This window comes from Chelonoidis abingdonii, chromosome 7, assembly GCF_003597395.2.
Source record: "Chelonoidis abingdonii isolate Lonesome George chromosome 7, CheloAbing_2.0, whole genome shotgun sequence".
In the NCBI taxonomy this organism is placed as follows: domain Eukaryota; kingdom Metazoa; phylum Chordata; order Testudines; family Testudinidae; genus Chelonoidis; species Chelonoidis abingdonii.
In genome coordinates, this window is record NC_133775.1 from 75,910,974 (window position 1) to 75,932,874 (window position 21,901).

Genomic DNA, 21,901 nt, shown 5'->3' on the forward strand with positions numbered 1-21,901 from the left:
AAGCATTTGTTAGAATTCTTTATCTGTCATGCACAGAGGCTAATTAACATCTTCCTGAATCCCTGATCCAATGGGCTGAGGTTCAGCGGAACTTTTTGGTAGCACAGGCTCCGATGGATAGCCTCAATGTAGCAATGACCTCCATATTCAGCAGTTCATGACCAGAGTAAAGGAGCGTTTTTCCATCTTGTGAAGAAAGTTCTGCTAGACAAATGATGGACCAACAGCTGAGCAACTACCTAGCTCTCAATAGTTTGCATAAGTATAATTAGATCTTAAATAATTGTTAATTATACCCAAGGATGAATAGACAAGCTCATTTTCTGAACTGCTTTGGCTCTCCAGGGCTAACATAAGTACGTTTGCATCTCTGATACGAGAGATTGACTCTGAACACGGATCAGTTGAATAATGCCTTTGCGCCCACTCACTTTCCAGAATTGCCTAGTCGGAAACTTCTGCAAGAAACCCTTACTAAGACATACCTGTGAACACATCTCCCTAGGAAATGGGATGCACAAGCACTACAGCTTGACTGGACTGAGTATGGGTACGTTTAATGCAAAGCTGATCCCTTCCTGGACCTTGATGAAGTGCCATTAATATCAAAATGCAGCTTGTGACTGGACATGCAAGTGTGCCTGAGCTCCCTTGCTGATGAGTGATAGGCTCTAAAAGGGGAGGGTCTCTATGTGACTGACTAGCAATGCTCCCAGAGGACACCCACTGCCACTTTGAATATCATCAATCAACTTCATACTACATACTTCGTTCGCTCTTTTCTGTTGTCCAAGTCATTTTAAAGATTCTTGGTTGCATCACTACTCTACCCACTAGTAGGCTCCTACATATAGCATATGCAAGTGAGAGCACTTAGCAGCCACATGCCCCCATAGCATCACATCTCAGAATTTAATCAAGTCTAGGCTCAGAGAGTTTAGAGACCCTTCCAAAGGCAACGAAGGCTAGAGGAGGAAGTGGTGCTGCCAATGCAGGAGCACTCTTCTGGGGTGAAATTCACCCTATTCCCGAACCCCAGGGGAAAAACACCCTAGTGGTGTGGCATTTCGTTTTTTTTTACTTGACACATTTCATGTTCACCTAACATTTGATACTGATATTAGGATCTGAGAATTATTCTGCAAAGGAAATGTAAGAAGGGAAATGATGAGATCAAGGTTTTTGTTGTGTCCCTTAAGAAGTCAGCTACAGACCTGACTAGAAGTGTATTAGAAATGGGAATGAATAACTCCTTGGTGATTTAGGAGAGGACAGGGCTAGTAAATGGAGACAGCGTTTATCAGATGTTGAAGAGGCCAGTGGGTGCAGTTTGTAGTTAGCAGGACTAGGTTGGTAGAATCTGTAAATATCTTGAAAGTGGGCATGGCCTCCAATAGTGTGGATTTATACTAGATTGTCAAATTCATCTCCCCCCTCCCCCCCAATCTCCAGAGATTCCTCTAGGTGATCATTTCTCATTCTAAATGTAGTAAATATTAAAGCTGCTGATCAGTACTGCAAATGGGTGCTTAGAGATTACCAAATACCAGTGTGTGAATAAATTACTCAACACTCTGACAATTAGAGCAGTAACCAATCCAGATCTGAATGAAAACAAACAACGCCTCTAAAATAAAGTGCTGGCACTGTCAAGAGTACATACAAGCAGAAGGACAAAGGATTTGAGTTCATCTCAAAGACAGTTAGTTCAGCATTAAGTGCACCATTAAACAAAGCTACCTGACTGGAAATCAGGATCCATCTCTATTCTGTTGATACTTTGAAGCTACCAACTATACCCATAATGATGATTTAAGTCCCTCTCCAGTGTCTTCCAATAGCTTTTCATTATCAGCTGCATTCAGGTGCAATTTGTCTGTGACACCCAAAGTGTGGCAGGACTCAGATTGTACCATAAAAGCTTCTGAAAGGCTCAGTTTTAGCCACAGTCCTTCAAATGGTGCCATCAGCTGGGCACTGTCTACACTAGGGTTTGCAATGCTGCAAGCAATGTGGGCGCTGAACTGCCATTAGTAGCGGTGAAAAATGTACCTATGGGAAGATGGTCAAGGAAATGCTAGTATGAAGAAAGGAGGAGTAAATCAGACACCAACTTCAAATCATTACTTTGGACTAGCTTGTTACAAGGAGCACCATTTATTAAAACCTTAAGCATTATTCTTGCTGAGATAGTGTAGAATTATTCCCCTCATTCCCTCACATTATCAAATGTGTCTGAGTATGGTGCATATTCAAGAGACAATCACCAAATCATTTCTACTATTATTTATTTTTTTAAATATTTTTGAAAAAATATAATTTTTTTACAATATTTTCAACTTAAACACTATTCACACTGAACACGTATGGCAGCTTAACCTACCCAAATATGAAGTTTAAGAAGCCAAAACTGTTCTAGCTTTATTAAAAGAAAAAAGTTGTTGTGCTGTAGACTATTGTGTAGTGATGATTAAACAAAGCAAGGGAAAAGCACCACTCAAATCACTAACGCTAAAGTTTTCTTGGTTAAATCCAGCTCGATTAAGGTTGTATGCTAGAAGTTACACAGACAGTGTGCTATGTAGCCAAGTTCTTGGAAGAAATTGTGATGAAACATCTCCTTAAATGTAATTAGGAAGTGAAACAAAGACATTTGTAACACGATATACTGTAAATACAGGACATTTCTTCCAACGGCTTGTTTGTTAGTTCAGTAGCTGAGATCTAGGACTCTGCACAGGTCTGTAGAAGTCTGGTATGATCATTCACACTTCTCAAAAAGAAGAGCATGAAGTAAAGTTTTTTTATAAGGAAAAAAATTAACATTAGTAAAAATACTGAAACGGAAAGTTAGCTAATTTGCATAATGATCCGATAACCTTCCTTTTATTTTGAAGTTAAGGCATTATCAGGTGCAAATTAACACCAGTTGACATGTTTTAGTAACAGACCATCCTTAGTTAAATCCTAAATCCTGTTAAAAAACAGAGTCTGCAAGAGGTTTTCATAAATTTGGTACTTTGTCTCAACTTGACTGGTGCTTCTTACCTCACTGTCTCCTTCACAGAAAGCCAGGGTCCAATTATGTTTTCATTAAACTTTTGACAGCTTTTTACTTAATAACAGTCTCAGCACTTTTATTAAGCATGCAAGACTAACAAAACTTTGGCAATGCATAAGTGTAACACAGTGACAAGAAGAGAGCTTTTACAATTAAATCTTCTAATACTGGCTTCACAGTGTGGAAATTGTGCTACATCCACCAAAAGAGGGCCCAGTCTACTCATATTTAGTACTTCACCCCAGGAACAAACTCCTTTGCGTTTGGATTCAGATTACTCTTGACCTGCGGAGAAAGACAACCAAATCACAATATTACTTATATCTCACTTTTCCTGAGAAAAGCATTGTTCATAGCCATAGTTTACAAGTTTAAAATGGACGGACAGAGACAATTTAACATGAGTTCTTGAAGACATTAAAATCACAAAGAGGTTTAGAACCCTTCATCTGCTCATCACTACACCTTAAGAGCAGGGCTATTAATGTCTTAAAAATCAAACAAACAAACAAAAATAAAACAGCAAAAGCACCTAGAAGCTTCAATTAAATCAGAGTCCCGTTTGTATAGTGCCTAACACAATAAGTACTAAGGAGACAGTCTCTTCCCTGAAAAGCTGCAAGTTAAAGCCTGTAGTCTCCCTAAAACACCAAAAGCACCAGAGCTTTAATTCAAACTGATTCTGGACAAGTGTAACATGATCTTAAACCTTATATATCTGTTTGTAGACACATTTGGTTATGCAACATAAGCAAAGACTTGATGTTAGAAGCTAGATTTGAATAGTTTTAAGCCACTGACTGACTGGTTTTTCCTTCAAAGAAGAGTTATGTCAAAATAGAATACTTAACACCCATACTTGAGTACATATGCCTGCTTATTTCATAATTAGCCACCCTGTAGTATTTCCAGAGAACTCAGGAATGTAATAACTTCCATGTGGGCAATAAGCAGCACCAAGGGAAGCTTCATTTTACACAAACAACTTCCACGTATTGCCTAACAAAGAAAGAACAGAAACTGGGATGGCTGCAAGCATGAATTTATTTGAACTCTAAGTGGTTTATACACTAGTTTTTGTCACCAGCACCTTTGTTACCACTTGATATTTTAGGCCAGTTATATGTCTGCTATCTTGAGTCACTGAGCTGACAGATACATTAACTATATGTAACTTCTAGGCCAATTTTATTTTTTCAAGGCTTATTGTGAAGTATTGATCTTTAACAAGAAATTTCAAATGCACAAGAACTTTTCAGGCACACAGTTAGCGTGTGGTTGATCACTAGCATTAATGTCAGGCTAGCAATGACTCTCTCTCTACTGTCGGATTTCTAGAGCAGTGGTTCCCAAACTTGTTCCGCCGCTTGTGCAGGGAAAGCCCCTGGCGGGCTGGGCCACTTTGTGTACCTGCTGTGTCCACAGGTTCCCAGTCACCACAGTTTGCTGCTCCAGGCCAATAGGAACTGCTGGAAGCGGCGTGGGCCAAGGAATGTACTGGCCGCCGCTTCCAGCAGCTCCTATTGGCCTGGAGCAGTGAACTGCGGCCACTGGGAGCCGCGATTGGACGAACCTGTGGACACGGCAGGTACACATACCAGCCCAGCCTGCCAGGGCTTTCCCTGCGCAAGTGGCGGAAACAAGTTTGGGAACCACTGCTCTAGAGAAGTCCAACATTACTAAATGTACCCTGTGTACCTCTATCATGGGTCAATAGCCATTGCACTGATGGGGAGCTGCAAGAGGGTGTGCACTGGATGTCATGGACATTAGACAGCTGTAATAAGTATCAGCATGGTATGTCTCTGCACTGCCATGTAGTTCCCTTGCTTTTGGGAGTGTCAGTTATAACGTTTTATATTAGTTGCTTTTGCAAGTTAACTGTTCTGGGCTAACAGGCACTATCTGAAACTTGTTTGGGTACTTTTAGTTCATTTCAACATCTTTCTAAATTTAAGAACAGTTTCTATTCTAGGAACCCAGACATTAAAATACTTTCAAGTACTTATAAGGAGAGTTAGTAAGATTTACACTAGGTTTTTGCAGAAGGTTTAGGTTTCTTGGCAAAGATTCACTCCTAAGTACAAGTAAAAAGATCATCTCCACCTATTTTAAAAAGTTTGGTCTGACAAATAATTAATTATACCGGCTACAGTCAATAAAAATCTAGGTAATCTCTTTCAAAATTTTCTACCAACACATCTCAAGCTAGATCTGGACTGTATTATTTCAGTCCTAAGGGTCTATTTCCAACATGCCAAATTCTGTGATAGTTAACACGATGTTTGGATGTACATCAGACTGTCTGCAACAAGAGTTGTTGAATTAAGCCACTGCTGCTGGATTACACACCACGCAGTCAGCATGTTCGACCTTTCGCCTTTCATTGAGTACATAGTGATTTCTGCCAAACAGCATATATACCCACATACCACTAGTATTTGTGGCAATGGACTACGTAAAACACCCATGCGATTCTATGGACAATCCAACAGAACTTCAGCTACTATCACATTCCATACCATTTTTGGTAAGATAACAGTACTGTATCCAATACTTTAGTATTTTCCCCTACATGTGTATATCAGGTTAAAGAGATTCCTGGATTATATATGGGATCTGAGCTGGAGAGCCTTTATATTATTGATAACTGGCTATTGCTGTTTGTTTTTTTTTATTAGCCATTTTAATGACCTGTCAAGGCCCTAGAGTCTTTTGGAAGGTGACTTTTTTTAAAAAAAATTTCAAACAAAGTTATCTAAGAACAAGCTGAGAGGAAACATACCACCAGATCCTCCAGTGATGAGCTGTCACTGATAACGAGGTCATTAAACTGGTCCTGGATTTGATCCATTGTTTGTGGGAGGTCTCGAGCGGGAATAAACCACTCATGTTCTTCCTCCTCTTCCAGCATTTCCTGGAAACAACGCTCAATAAATTCTTCTTCCCATAACTCCTCTTCAATCTAAAGTTAGAAAGGGGAAAAGAGTGTTCTGGTGGATAAAGTCTCTCTATGGCAGTAGTTCTCAACCCTCGACCCAATCAGCACACAGCTGCAATCCATGTGACACCCTCATGGCCATACTGGTAAAATACAGATTGTTGTGGATGCAGTCCACAACACACATAGAGCTGCATATGCAGCCCACAATGGTAAATAGGTTGAGAACCACTGCTCTATCTATATCTTCACTGCACACTCAGCACCCAGGTGTGAGCAGCCACACTGCAAAGCCCTGCTTGAGTTACTGTGTCCTCACTGGTTCTGTGGTCCCATGTGTATAACTAGGATTTCTGGGGGACAAGCACATAAAAAAACAACCCCGCTGGGTTATATCAATAGTTCATCTAGCCCAGTATCCTGTCTTTCAACAGTGGCCAAGGTGCTTCAGAGGGAATGAACAGGACAGATAATCAGAGTGATCCATCCTGTCATCCACTCCCAGCTTCTGACAGTCAGAGGCTAGAGACACCCAGAGCATGTGGTTGCATCCCTGACCATCTTGGCTAACAGCCATCGATAGACCTATCCTCCATGAACTTATCTAGTTCTTTTTTGAACTGAGTTATAGTTTTTGGCCTTCACAACATCCCCTGGCAATGAGTTCCACACGTTGACTGTGCATTGTGTGAAGAAGTGCTTCCTTTGGTTTGTTTTAATTCTGCTGCCTATTAATTTCATTGGGTGATCCCTGGTTCTTGCGTTATGTAAAAGAGTAAACAATACCGCCTCACTTTCTCCACACCAGTCAAGATTTTTTAGACCTCTATCATATCCCCCCTTCCCCCAGTGGTCTCTCCAAGCTGAAGAGTCCCAGTCTTTTTCATCTCTCCTCACAGGGAAGCTGTTCCATACCATTAGTTGTTTTTCTTGCCCTTCTCTGTACCTTTTTCAGTTCCAATACATTTTTTTTTTTTTGAGATGGGTTGACCAGACCAGCACACAGTATTCAAGGTGTGGGCGTACCATAGATTTATAGGGTGGCATTATGCTATTTTCTGTTTTCTTATCTATTACTTTCCTAATGGTTCCTAACATGGTTAGCTTTTTTGACTGCCACTGCATATTGAGCAGATGTTTTCAGAGAACTATCAGTGATGATTGCAAAGTGTCTTTGAGTGTTAACAGCTAATTTACATCCCATCATTTTGTATATATAGTTAGGATTACATTTTCCAATGTGCATTACTGTGCATTTATCAACATTGAATTAATCTGCCATTGTTACTCCTGGGGGAATTTTGCACCAAAAAATTAAAAAATCTGCACACAATATCTGTCAAAATAACACTATGTAATCACACCAGTTTCAATTATTTAGCTAATTTATTTCAAAATACCTGTCAGCAAGTCACTCCCCTCTCCTGCAGAGCCCAGCTGCAGCCCCCTCAGCCCAGACAGTCACACCCTGTTCCCCTCCCCCCTTGAGGCCAGCTGTGAACCCCTACCCTGACCAGACAGTCACACACCCTACCCCCAGAGCCCAGCTATGCGCCCCCTCTCCCCCTAGCCCAGACACTCAGACTCTACCCTCCTAAAGCCCAGGGATCCTGAGGGAGAAACAGCCTGATGCTGGGTCCTGGGGCTTGCTCAGAGTTTCCTGCGTGCTGCCACCTCCTTACTTCAGGGCATGTGGGCAACTGCAGCTGCTGGAAACCCTCCAGTTCCCTCCCCCTCAACACAGCCTTGTCTTTTATTTGTGAGCTGGGCTCTGCTGGGTCCAGCAGCCCCTAGTGGTGGCCAGCGACCCGGCCCCTAGTGGTGGCCAACATCTCTGAAGCCTATTTCCATGGGGAAAATGGAAATTCTGCACAATTCTGCATTGTGCAGAATTCCCACAGGAGTACACTGTGTTGCCCAGTAACCTAGTTTTGTGAGACCCCTTTATAACTCCTTGCAGTCTGCTTTCAACTTATCTTGAGCAATTTTGTACCATCTGCAAATATTGCCACTTGTTTACCCCTTTCTCCAGATCATTTATGAATATGTTGAACAGCACTGGTCCCAGCAGAGATCCCTGGGGACCCCTCTGTTTACTTCTCCATTCTGAGAACGGACCATTTATTCCTACCCTTTGTTTCCAGGGTTACTGACCTATGACAAGATCTTTCCTCTTATCCCTTGACTGCTTAAAATATCCTCTGGTTCTCTGTACTGCAGTAAACTAAGCCACTCTGATTCTTTCCCAGCGAATTGTGGGAGAACCTGTCTACTTGTCTGTCCTTCTGGGTATGCAGGAGGAACTGTGGGAAGGCAATGGAGGGCTATCAGCACTCAGATAGTTTAGTCTGTGTCCTCACTGCAAGATAAGGTTACCAGCCTGAATGAAAGGAGAATCATAGAAGAACCCAGGCTCTAACCCACAACTCTAACCAGGCCAGCTAATACTGCAAAGAAGACATAATTAAGACTAAAGATTACGTCACTGAGGATATGGAATCACAGAATGTGACCTCCAGTGACCTCCATGACAGTGGGGGCCCCACAGCTGCCCAGCTGCAGCTGGCAGTGGGGGACCCCACAGCATCCCAGCGCAGCCTCCACGGAGGGCAGGGGATTCCCCCTGCATCTGCCCAGGAGCTGCAAGTGGTGTGACCCTCCCCAGCCCCTGACCAGCCACCACCGTCAGCAGCGACCCCTGAGCTGCCCAGCTTTATTACTGGAAGGGGCCCCCACAGCCACTGGGAAATGGGGACCTTGCAGCTACCAGCTGTTGGGGGGGAGAGGAGGGGGAGTGGATGCAGGGGGCTGGACTTTCCTCCCTCTCCATTTTGTCAGGGATGTTTTTAGTAAAAAAGTCAGAGACAGGTCACAGCTTCTGTGATTATTTGTTTATTTCCCATGACCTGTCCCTGACTTTTACTAAAAACATCCCTGACAAAATCATAGCCTTAGACATAATCCTTAACAAAGGTATTGCTGACAAGCTTTGGAGAGAGTTCTATATGACAGCAGTATCACTGTCCTGCAGGACACAGAATAAAAAGCAGCAAAATGTAGACTGGCACCCCAAGTCTGCCAGTTATAGCCAGGGAATAAAGGTGACCAAGGGAACAGATTAAGATTAGAAAATGTGTTCACAGGAAACTTGAAGAAGTCTCTCCACTTTTACAGTTTACTCCAACGGATTTGGCTCATGTACTCAACCGTTAGGAAATCCCAGAATTAAGGTTCCATGGGCAACCTTAATGCGTATTCACAACGGGGCTGAATTATGAATCAACCTTCAGTTACATGAATGCATTGTCACACAGCCCTCTGCCTCATTCAGTTCACAGGATGGATAGTGCTCAGAGAAAGAGGCAACTGCTCATTATTTCCTTTTAATCCCCACCATCTGCTGCGTGGACCTACCCTATTTACAGAATACAGTCCAGACCCTGCAGTGAACAATTCAATATTCATTTCCATTGACCAAGCTACTGCCTCTCGGGCACAGGGATTAACTACAGTCTCAGAACCTCTCCAGTCACTGCAGAGAGTGTCTACACTGAAGTGCTGCAACTGGGTAGCTCTATCATTTTAAGTGCAGACACTGCCTTAGTCCCTCCCACAATAAGTTCATCTGCACATCTTCCCTGGGAGATAACAGCACCATTTTACAGGTAGAGAAAAACTCAGAATAAAAAAATAAGGTTTGCCTAAGGCAACACAGAGCCAGTGGCACAGCTAGGATTAGAACACAGGACCTCCATACTCCATCCTGTGCTCATTCTCCAGAATACTTGGCACAAGAAGTGCTTGGCACCCACAGCTCCCACGGACTTCAGTTTGCAAGTATTCAATACTTGCAGAGCAAGGCCTCAGGTATCTCAAGGTGGGCACCTCAACACAATTAATGGCCACCTGCCAAAATTTTGGTTTAAGTGAGTCACTCAGCACCACACTGAATGTTTGTAGCAAAGGCAAGAAGAGAGCAGAACTCTGGCATTCACCTGCCTCAACTACTGACCATTTTCCCCTCCCATAGTTCCCTGCCTGGTTTTCTATACACCTTTCAACTTCTAGAGAAAAGGCGGTAGGGATCCCACAAATGGCTTCATTCACCACACAACCCTGGTTCATTCTCTGAGCATTAACCATCCTATGCACTGAATAAGGCACAGTGGGTCCCAAGAAAAAAAAAACAAAACACTGCCTAATTACATGCTATCATAATGCATATACACAAAGGGCAGAATTTATATTGCACAGGCAACCTAAATTCTGGTATTTCCTGACTTTGTAACCTAAATAGCATTTTTTTTTAATTAGTTTCTGCATGCAGGGCCAGCTTCAGGTTTTTTGCCGCCCCAAGCGGCAAAGCGTGAAAAAAAAGAAAAAAGATAAAGCCCATCAGCGGCAGCTCAATTGCGCCGCTTCATTCTTCTGCAGCAATTCAGCGGTAGATCCTTCACTCCCTCTCTTCCTCTTCGGTGGCACTTCGAGTGCAGCTCAAAGAGGAAGAGAGGGACTGAGGGACCCGCCGCCGAATTCCCAGACCGTCCCTTTCCATTGGCCGCACCAAACACCTGCTTCCTTTGCTGGTGCCTGGAGCTGGCCCTGTCTACATGGTCTTTCCTAGGTTTTTCCAAAAGGAAAATGGTGAAATCAATTTCTGTTATATGCAATTGCAACAACTGTCCCATCAGTAGGGTTTAAAATTCTGAACCCTCAGCACTGCAGTATAGACTGCTAACATTTGAACTATAGGACTAGCTACCCCTGCATCAGCAGGGGAGTGTGGCAGTGGTTATGGGTGATGGAGGCCATATATTGAGTGAGAAAGGGAGTGGTTGGGGGAAAGCCCATCTCTCCGGAGATGAGCAACTGAGGCCATGAGCCAAATCTGGCTGGGCAGAGAGGATTGTTTTGGGGGATCTTGGCATTGCTGCCACAGCTCCCTCAAAGCAGCTCCAGATTCTCAATGCCATTTTGAGTAAGGATGTTCATATTTTATTATTTTGGCAACACAATATTGCTAACAGTGCAAGTGAGAAGAAAATGGAGATTTTCATAAGTTTATAACACAACTAATACATGAAATTTCATGGTACAGAGAAAGCACTACTTTTCTAAATCCAAAGACTTGAAAGAATTTCAGAGGCCTGCTGTAAACAGGTGTAAATCCTTCAAGAAAGAGGTAAAAAATCTTTTATAAAGGAAAGCATTATGCACTTAAATATAGGGGTCACTACCAAGTCCCCCACTAACACCATCTTGCCTCAACATTCCCATGACCAAGCAGGATTCTGCAGGTGGACTTATGAAGGCCAATGGTGTACTTGTAGGCATGTTTTTCACTTGGTTATATCTTAAAAGCACAGTAACTGGCCTCACGAGCTTAACCCCTCCACAAAAGGTCTCATTATAAGTCTTTCAACCCGTAGTTCTTCCCTGTGAGCCACACTGTGGAAAGCAACTTTACACATAGCATATTTCCATGTAATTCTGTGCTATGAAATAAAAAACTCTTCTAGAGTGTTTTTCATTCAGTCATCAAGAGATGGGCAGTTACTTATTTTACTGGAGGGGAAACTGAATCACTGATTGATATTTTCCCACAGTATCAGCAGCAACCCAGTGGCAGAATCAAGACTAGAGCCCAAGTCTACATACTCCTAGTCTTTACTCCTGACACTAGACCAGGCTGTCTGCCCTGTGAGCTAGAAACACAAATGGAATACACCACAACAGATTTGAAAACTGTAAGGCAACTTACCTGCCTGTTAAATTCCTCTTCGTTTTCCATCCACATATACTCAGCAAACGGATTGTCATCTTCATGAGAGTGACCATTAATAATCACATCTTCGTTGATGATGCTTGGGCTAGTACTGCTGCGACTTGGATCTTTCATGGCTGAGCCTTTGACTTGAAGCCTGAAAGTTAACTGAAGTAATCAAAGACTTAAATTTGGCATCAGTATAAACCCCATCTAGTAACTATTAGTAAACACCGGACCTGTATTTACAGACTCCAGTCACCAACAGAAAAATCAAGCGTAGTTCTGGAGCTTATAAATGACCACTACCCGACAGAGTGATAACTTCTGCTAGCTAAGCAAAAGCCACATAATGGCAAAATGTGGGAGAGTCCTAAAAGAAGTTCAATTTACATTTCAAACTCTGCTCTGTGTACATTCAAGAATAGTTTTCCTTGTAACTACCTCAGTAAGCCCCACCAAAACACGCAGAGGCTTGGTCTACACCTAAAGCTTATGTCAACCTAGCTACATCACTCAGGCCACATCTACACTACGGGATAATATCGAATTAGCTAAAATCGGTTTTATAAAACTGATATTATACATTCGATCTCATGCGGCCACACTAGGCACAGTAATTTGGCGTTGTGCGTCCATTGCCGATGGCTAACGATGGCGATTCTGAAGCGTTGCAATTGTGGGTAGCTCTTCCGTAGCTATCCCAATACCCGGCAGTCTCCCCCACTCCCTTGGAATTCGGGTTAATCATTATTGTCGGCGGGTGGTCCTGGTAATATTGTCATCAGTCATTCCTATCCTCCCGGAAAAAACATCAGACTGACAATCCTTTCGCAGCGCCATTTTTTCCCCTGGATTGCCTGGCAGACGCCAAGCACGGCAACCATTGGTGAGCTCTGTCAGCCTTTTTTTTTTTCGGGCACCGATGTGTACTGAGGCCGCGGAAGACGAGAGGCGATACTCACGCTACACAGCAGGCATTCATTGCTTGCATGATAGCAGAGATGTTACCGTCCGTTTGTACCGTCTACTGCCGAGAAAAACTGGCAAAAGAGTGACTGGTTATTCTCGTCCCCTTGTATGTCTCGCCTGCTATTCATAGTGCCCCTGCTGAAATCGGCCGGGCGCAAACGCAAAAGCAAAATGGATGTACCACTGTGGGACTCGAGTCAATCCTCCTTAATGGTTTCTAAAAATAGAGTCACGTCCTGCCTAGAATAAAGGGGCAAGTGTATTAGAGACAGTGTATCAGACACCAGCTTGGCTCCGTGTCAGTATTACAGGGTGCCCCTGCAACACACCCACCCGTTGCCTTCCTCCCCCCAACCTTCCTGGCTACCGTGGCGAGTGTCCCCCCCTGTGTGTCATGAAGTTATCAAGAATGCAGGAAATAAGAAACGAGACTTGTAGTGGATAAAATTGAGGGAGGCAGCCACTCCCGGGCTATGACAGCCCAGCAGTACAGAATCTTTTCTTTACACAGGAAAGGGAGGGGCTTGATGGAAGCTCACCCCCAGTTGCTATGATGAAGATGGTTACCTCAGCCCGTCTGTACAGTCTTACTGGGAGTAACTGGAGTCATTCCCATTTTTTACCCCGTGCGCACCAGCCAGCCTCACCTAAAGGCCCGCCAGGAGCACTCAGGGGCTGATGGCGACGGAGGAATCAGTCATGATTGTAACCGTCTAGCCTACCGGGAGGGGGAGAGGACGCGAACTGCTCTTCACGCTGCAAGCATCGCGTCTACCAGCACATCCAGTACACAACAGGGTGACGTTGAAAGAAGTCAGAAATATTTCTTCCTTTTCTTCACGTCGGTGGTGGGGGGGGGGGGCGGGGGGGCTAGGAGCATTCTCTGAACCAACGCCAGAACACTGTGTTTGAACCCTACAGACATGGGCAGCCAAGCCAAGAATGCAAATACTTTTCAGAGACTCTGTGACGTGGGAATAGCTGGAGTCCTCAGTATCCCGCCCTCCAATCACATGAGCAAGTTCCATTTGAGTCTCTGGCGTCTCCGTATGCTTGTCACGCACGCTGTGTATCCTGGAGATTTTTTCAAATGCTTGGCATTTCGGTGTTCTGTACGGAGCTCTGATCAACAGATTTGTCTCCTCATATAGCAATCATCTAGTATCTCCCGTATGGTCCCATCTGGAAGCTCTTTTTGGATTTGAAGACTGCATCGCACCCGTGCTGATCAGAGCTCCACCTGGGCAAACAGGAGAATGTAATTCAGAGTTCGCAGGCTTTCCTGTTTACCTGCCCGCTGCAGTCTAGTTCAGATGCTCAGAGCGTCATGGTGCACTGTGGGATACGCCCAGAGGCCCAACGTTGATCTTCACCACACTTATACCGTAATCCGATATGTTAATATCGAACTTAGCGCTACTCCTCTCGTCGGGGTGGAGTACAGAAATCGATTTAAAGAGCCCTTTATATCGATATAAAGGGCGTTGTAGTGTGGACGGGTACAGCATTAAATCGATTTAAATGCGTAGTGTAGACCAGGCCTCAGGGGTGAGAAGAGTTGGGAGAGACAAATTCAAGTAAGTTAAGGCAACCTAAGCCCTGGTGTAGGCACCCTATGTCAAATGAAGAATTAGTCCTTTGACTTAGCTACTGCCTTCTCACGGGGATGCATTTATTACAGTGACAGAAAAACCCTCTTCTGTCACAGTCATTAGACTCTACACTACAGTGGAGTAGCTGCAGCACTTGCCAAAACACATGACTTTGAAAGCAAAGGTTTTTTTGTAGATATTAGCAAAATGTTCGGGAAAGTGTTCAAAGGTGAGTTTTCAGCATTCCTTTATAACTCCTTTTCTGAATTAAGCTCCCCAGAAAGACACTCCACGCTACTACAGATGAGGTAAGTAATGTTTCAAGGGACTGATTTCTTTTGAGGTGGTCTAAAAAAGTGAGATTAAACAGGAAATCATTTTAACCTCAACTACAGAGCACCACACATGCATCAATGGACCCGCTCAGATGGCCATTACACTGCTCAGACACCCTGGGAAAGGTCAGAGAGACTGCAGCCACTGTATTTTATTCTGGTTCTCACATACGCAGCCACTTTGGGCTTGTCTACACTTGAAATGCTACAGCAGCAGAATTGCACCACTGTAGTGCTTCAGCATAGACACTACCTACGCTGATGGGAGGGGTTCTACTGACAGAGCAGGTAATCTACCTCCAGAAGAGGTGGAACTGTAGGTCAATGGAAGAATTCTTCCATCAATTTAGTGCTATCTACACTGGATATTAGGTTGTGTTAACTATGCTGTTCAGGCATGCGTGGATTTTTTCACACCCTCAAGTGATGTAGTTAAGCCATCTTAATTTTCCTAGTGTAGACCAGGCCTTTGATGTGACAATTCTATAGTTATCCCATTAACAAAAGCCCATTGACTGGGGAATTTCACGCAAGAGACCATATTTAGGATAAACTGGAAGACAATACAAGCTTGTCTTAGATCCCAAATCACTCTCAGTATGTTTAGCATGAATATATTTGCATGAGTTCTAGAGTTAATTTCTCCTCTTAAGACTTGAGGTCAGGATTCTGCATTAGCCCTGCAGTGCACTAGGAAGTCGTGATAGCATGCACAATTTTTGAGTTCAGGACTCTGGCAGGTATATGTGAAAAAATTCAAATGCTTTGTTGTAAAACTGCATTTGTAATTTAAATCTAGACATGACAAATCCCACAATTTTAGTCTTTGCCAGTTTACAAGGTGTAGGTTCAAGAGTATCCAGCATCATGATCCTTTTACAAGACTGATGGCCATGAAGACTGAACAGAAACACCACTTCTGAATATATTTGAGTTGTAAACAGAACAGTGGTTATTCAGCTCTTCCTTTTCAGTTTAGTTTGCTTAGGATTTCCCTGAAATTTATCAGTGTTTATTACAAAAATTAAAAATGGGTGAAAAGTCACAAAAATTAACTATTGTTCTGGCGAAATAATGGGATTAAAATTCAGGGATGGGAGGACAGAAAAAAGAAAAGAAAAGAATACTGAAAGTAAAGCAGTTTAATGCTGTGGTTTATTCTGAACTGCCCATTAAGAGTACGTACGCATGCACATCTTTCACCACACTGCCTTGCTGACAGCCAAGCATTTACACTTAGACTCAATTATTAACTCATCTACCTAATGTAATGGATTGGATTTTCTTAACAATCAGTATTTTCATGTACATGAGTCCAAAATCTGGGTGAAAAAAAAAAAACAGTAAAAACTGAATAGCTTTTGTAAAACACAAACAAAAAAAAACCTTACAAATTAAAAAAAATATGGTAAAAATAGAAAACAAAGAACCTGATAGTCCAAACTAAAAGGCCAATGTTTTTGTCTATGCTGCATTTAAACCTAGACATTCTAACACTAGTCTTGGGAATCTTGACTATTTTGACCCCAAGACTACCGCGTTTACTTAGAAATCTAATCACCTCATGCATTTCATGGTATTGTTCTCACCATTTACTATAATCAAAGGGAGCTGTGTTCACATACAGAGTTCGTTGGCAGCCTAATTTCTCCTCCTACAGGATGTTATAGTATCAATGACTTCACTATGACATCACAATTATTTGTGTGAGATACTAGTTCAAAACAAGATTATGACTTTGAAGATCTCTTTATTGAGATGATGTCAAAGTGGATCAAGCAGACAGTGAACAAGATCACCTTTATCAAACCAGGTGGGGATAGAGAGAGATACTCAAAAAAAAACAAAACTTACTTTTGACAGTAAGTAATTTGCTGTATCGAAGGATGAGAGCCTCAAAAACCACTAATGTACACCTTGGTGCTCTTTCTACAGTAGCCATATTAGCTATTAGGGCTCAGAAACGCTGATCCAAATTCTATCTTTGGATAGATATGCCACAGACTGCTACAGAGAAATTGATTCTTGGATTATGAGTGTTCTAAGCCAAAGCTTCACTTTGCCTAAATATCAACAGGACATTGAACAAAGATCTTCTATATGCCTTTTTGAAATCAACCTAGTATTGTATAGTGTTGAGGAGGAAGATTAGCATCTACCAGTCCAGTTTGTTCCATTATGGATTTTATAATCCAAAACAAAGGAAAACAAAAGTTAGTTTAACAGAAAAAACAACAAAATGAGATTGTATAAAGAACTTAGTGGATTCTTTTTCTGCAGTTCTACTGAAAAACTGTTGTCACATTAAGCTGAAAACCATTAAAAACCAACATGACAATTCATATGCTTGTTTACATTTGTACTTTAAAAATCACTTCATTTACAGTATTTTGCTCTTCACTCCTTGCAGTTTACCTTTAGAAGTTTACAAGATTAAAAAGCTTTCTACAATTTAGGTCATTTTTCCCTTCTATGGCAAGTTCTTCCCCATCCCCTTAGCGTGGAATCAACTTTGATATTAACATTACATTTTGAGTTTTTGCACACTAACAATTACCTGGATTTTTTTCCAGGAATTATCATACAGATATAATCTATTCTGTGTTATTAAAATCCATAGAGAAAGTACCAAGAAAGATCTTTCAAGTTATTTATAATCCTCCAATATAGCTAGGCACCTCCCAAATATGTATGGAGGTATCCTCCACAGCCTTATGAGAAAGAAGTGTTCTTACAAGTAGGAACTGAGGCACAAAGTGATTTGTCCAAAATCACACAAACTCAATTCAGATTTCTTGAATCCCACACTACAGTGCCTGACCCAGAAAGATAATTCTGTGTATTTCAATTTTCTGCAACTCTTACTGAATTAAAAAAGCACATCATTTTTAATGCAACACGCAGTATAACTCCACTTCTCCAAAGCATGATCAGTTAATCTTCAGAACTGATCATATTCATCAGACAGACAAATTAACATAGTCTTGACACTTCCTGTAGTACTAGAAATATGATGCGGTTGCACATGTAATTTAAGTGGCGCAGTAAAGCAGTGGATAAAGGAGGGCAAGTTGACTATCTAGACTTTCAAAAGAGCTTTGAAAAAAATCCCACTCTAGAGGCTACTAAAGGAACCAAGTAGTCATGAAGTGAGAGGCAGTACACTGTCATGGATTAAAAACAGCTGACACACAAAACAGTAGGCATAATGGTCAATTTTCATTGTGGTTATAAAGTGAACAGCAGGTTGCTTCAATGTTCCTTATTAGATTTAGTGTTTAATATATTGATGCCTATGGAACAGCATGGAAACTACAGAAAAGTTATGCCATAAGATACAGAACCATCTGGAACAGTGCGTGTGGGCACTCAGTCTCAAAATAGATATTGCATAATTAGAGATGGCGCCAAGAAAAGCAATAAGAAGGATTAAGGCCATGGAAGAACTCTCATGGAGAGATCAAAAAGATTGAGATTGTTTAGTTTAGAAAGGAGACATGATTAGCATATATAAAAGTAAAAGGTCTAGAGAAGATATATCAGGAGCTTCTATTCTGTGTCTCATACCATCAGAGCAAAGGGCCATTCACTGAAATTAAATGGTGGCAGGTAAATTTAGGACTGATTAATAGGAAATATTTTCACATAATCTTCAAACTAAATATGGGTTAAGGACAAGAATTCAGCAAGATTCAAAGAGACAAGATGTTTATATGGATCATAAGAATATCCAGAGCCACAGTAGTTAAAGCTAATGAAAAGTTTTGAAAGAGATAAAGGCTCATGTTTCAGGTTTTAAAAAAAAAAGATCTCTATTATGGATTAAGAGGAGACCCTTCATAGGGGGAGATTAACCCATATCTACTTACTGAGGGGATTCTTCCACCTACCTCCAAAGCATCTGGTGCTGATCACTGGACTGGACGGTTCACAGATGTAATTCAGTACAGTAATTCCAGTGTTTCTCTACAAAAGCTGATAGAGTTCCTTCCAAATTTCTAAAGTATTAAGCAGTACTGTAGAGACTGACCAACAGCATCCTCTTAACATTTATTGGTAGCAGCTGACTGAACATTAAGCAAAGTTATGTTACTATGCCAAAAGAATAAAAAAGCCTCACTGAAGTGCTATAATGTTTGTTTACACTGCAATTTTATTTCTCTGGCTCAAGGAAAGAGCTTCACTAAATTCCTGGTCACATTATCTAAACAGATTTAACAAGAACCAATTACTAAACAAACAAGATCAAGAAATCAAACAACAGTATGGGGAAACTATATGATAAAATCCATGCAGGATGCAAACATATCACCCTGTACAGAATATTTCAAATATACTTCAGTTTTCCTTAATGGAAGTTGAATAAACTGAGAAATGAAGCTTTGTTAGAGTGATTTGACAAATAGCATAGAAATCATTATTAATACTATACTGAAATCATGCAATAAAGATGCAATAAGAACCTGTAAAACTGTTACACAGACTTGAGAGCCAAGGCAGCCGGTTCTGTTTTGTTTCAATTCTGAAGTCAGAACTGGTTAATCCAAGTCAGTTTCATTCAGGTAAAGAATGCCTGAATTTTAACAGCAAGCCTGCTAAAACTCCTAAAGCCCTAAGATCTACCTACTTACAAATTTCAAGGTACAGTGAAAAAAAGAACTTATGCTATGTGATTTGGGGCAAGCCAAATATACTATATCCATTTTACAGATATACTACATTCCTTACAAGGGTGAAGACCATTTTAATTAGTGTTTATGAGATGGCTTTAAAGTGCTGAGATGGAAGGCACCACAAATTAAGTTCTTAAATATTTTGAAGCTCTCACATAGAAAGCCCTATACAAGTGCCAACTATTTGTCCTGGATTCTTTTTTATCGTTATCTCAATTAGAAGTTTAACCTCTTTCCGTGGCATCACTCAACTGGACAGATAGCAGCTGGACTGGAACTATTTATGAGCGGAACTGCGCTCTCGGGGATCTACCTGCCACTGCTGCACTGAAAATCCCTCTGCCCAGCCAGACAGCTCCGGCACTGTCCCTGCCCAGGGCACCCCCACGACCCCGGGGGCACTCGGACCTAGAGGGGCTGCTCTGTTACAGAGCACTCCACACGGCACGGCGCCTCTCGGCAGCGAGAACTGGACCAGGCACCGAAGCGCACGTGGCTGAGTCCCTGGCCCCTCTGCATGCCACTGCCCTTCCCCGGGCCGGATCCGACCGGCTCCCCTCCCACGGTGCCCCCCAACGTCTGCCCCGGCGCTAGGGATGGCCACCCCAGCTGGGGTCCGTGCCCCGAGCCCTCTCCTCGTGGGTCCCCAGGCCCGGCGCTGCTGGCCGGGGAGCCCATCCCCGCCAGGGCCGCGCTCCGATGTGGAGGCCCCTCCAGGGGTGCACTGCGAGCAGCCAACCAAGCAGGGCCCGCAAACGGAGCAGTCACACCAAGCCCAAGTCCCGCCCCCTTCCGGTGACGAGTGCCCACGCGCGCCGCTGAACCCCCTCCCCAGGCGCGCGCCATACGCCCCGCCCACTCCCCGCCGCGCGCGCTTTGTTCACCAACAATGTGACCACCTCGCCGATCTCCTCGGTGGGGGCGGGGGGGGTGCTATCCCATCATGCCACGCGCGCCGCTAGAGACACCCCTCTCTTCCCCCACAGTACCCGGATGGAGAGCCCGAGACAATAGACACAAACGCCATTAGAAGGCCCAAGCCCTCGGCTCCGGGGCCTTCAGGGGAACCTCCCTCCCCCACACGGAGTCCGGGGCGGGAACGGTCCTCGCTGCCTTCCCCCGACCGGACTGACTCGAACCCCCGCTCCCCGGGCTCACCTGCTGTTGAAAGCGGGACGGCAGAGGGTGCGCGCTGGGGCTCCGAGCTGGTCTCTTCCGCCACGGCCGCCTCGTGCCCCCCCCCACTCTTTATTCGGGTTCTTCTCCCTCCACCCCTCTCCCCTTCCAAACACAACAGCCAGGCCGGACGTGAAATCACTTCCGCTAACTATGTGACCTCACAAGCCACGCCCCCTCTGCTCCGGACCCAGACGGTGCATCCCAGCAACCCATGCGCCGACTCGGGGCAGGGCATCTAAGGGAAGCCGGCAGACAGGTGGCGCGCTGCATGCCGGGATTCGCAGTTTTTTCCATGTTAGCGGCGTCCGCTTGAAGTTCAGGGGCAGAATGCTGACTGACTCGGGCGTACCGCACTGCATGCTGGGACTTGTAGTCTGGGGGCGGAGGTTATGCCTCCATCTTGAAGATCGAGAGTGGTGTGATCGAAAAGGCGTTTTACGTGTTGGGATCTATAGTCTGAGGGGGCGAGTAGGGAGTGAGCCAGGCCTCCATCTTGTGGCTCTGTGGGGGAGGGATGGAGGGGTGCATGGGGTGGGCTCAGTGCATGCTGGGGGCCTGGACTTCTGGGTTTTGTTTGCTTTGCAGCTATAGGAGCTGGGCAGGTGTTGGGGCACAGTAGGAGTTGTGGGATGATCACTGGGCCCCTGACCCCTTCATAGTGGATTTTCAATGCCCTCGCCACGTATGTTGGCAGTCATGTTGGTGTCACTAAGCGTAACCCTAAGTAACTTAAAAAAGTGGAAGGCAATAAGAATATGGAGTCTTCCTGTTTAGGCCTCTGGCGAGCAAAAGTCCTTCCATGTTTGAGCTCTAATCAACCTAAGAGGCTGGCAGATGGGAAAGGCCAGGAGTAACAGCCGTTATCAGTTGCAACAGTTCTAATTGGTGTAAAGCAGAACTAATGAGGCCTGTGCACCTTTAGCAGAAGGACAAGATAACTTGCAGAAGGAAAACTTACTAACGAGCTGCCGAGGCCAAGATTACTTAATGCACCCTAGCGCTTACGGTAACTGCTTGGGGGGGGGGTGAGAAGAGAGAAATAAAACTCATAAAAAAAGGGAAGAAGCGTGCTTGTATTGGTGTGGCTGGATTTGAGGCATTGCTAAGTCTCCCCAGCACCGGCTTTGGAAGTCTCAAATAAACTTTGTTTCTTCTTCACCCCGGTTGTGTTTATTGGCGTAGCACTCGGCACGACCCTGTTGCTTGCCTGGGCACCTCTGTGCCTGCAAAGTCAGGCACCACCAAGAGCTCAGGTATTCGGCTGAGCTTGGGGTAGCCTTGTGCTGGCGACAAACGCCCGCCAGCGAGAGAACAGGCCAAAAGCAACGGGAGACCGTGGCAAGCATGGAAAAGTTAGCACCAGATGCTGCCATATCAAGCAAAT

At 43.7% G+C, this 21,901-nt stretch overlaps 1 protein-coding gene across 3 annotated transcripts; it reads right to left on the bottom strand.

Moving 5' to 3' along the window:
* Nucleotides 1-2,271: 2,271 nt before the first annotated feature.
* On the bottom strand, nt 2,272-20,663 carry PAIP2 (poly(A) binding protein interacting protein 2). Of its 3 annotated transcripts, XM_032779683.2 has the most exons (5): nt 20,497-20,659; nt 18,556-18,631; nt 11,764-11,923; nt 5,847-6,026; nt 2,272-3,346 (listed from the first exon to the last, which is right to left on the bottom strand). In XM_032779683.2, exons 2-5 carry the CDS (start codon nt 18,564-18,566, stop codon nt 3,290-3,292), a joined length of 408 nt encoding a protein of 135 aa, XP_032635574.1. In that variant the 5' UTR covers nt 18,567-18,631; nt 20,497-20,659; the 3' UTR covers nt 2,272-3,289. The 3 variants fall into 3 exon arrangements, with proteins under 3 accessions (XP_032635574.1, XP_032635575.1, XP_032635576.1); XM_032779684.2 differs by lacking the exon at nt 18,556-18,631 and having other exon boundaries at nt 20,497-20,663; XM_032779685.2 differs by lacking the exon at nt 18,556-18,631 and having other exon boundaries at nt 11,764-11,934.
* Nucleotides 20,664-21,901: the final 1,238 nt, after the last annotated feature.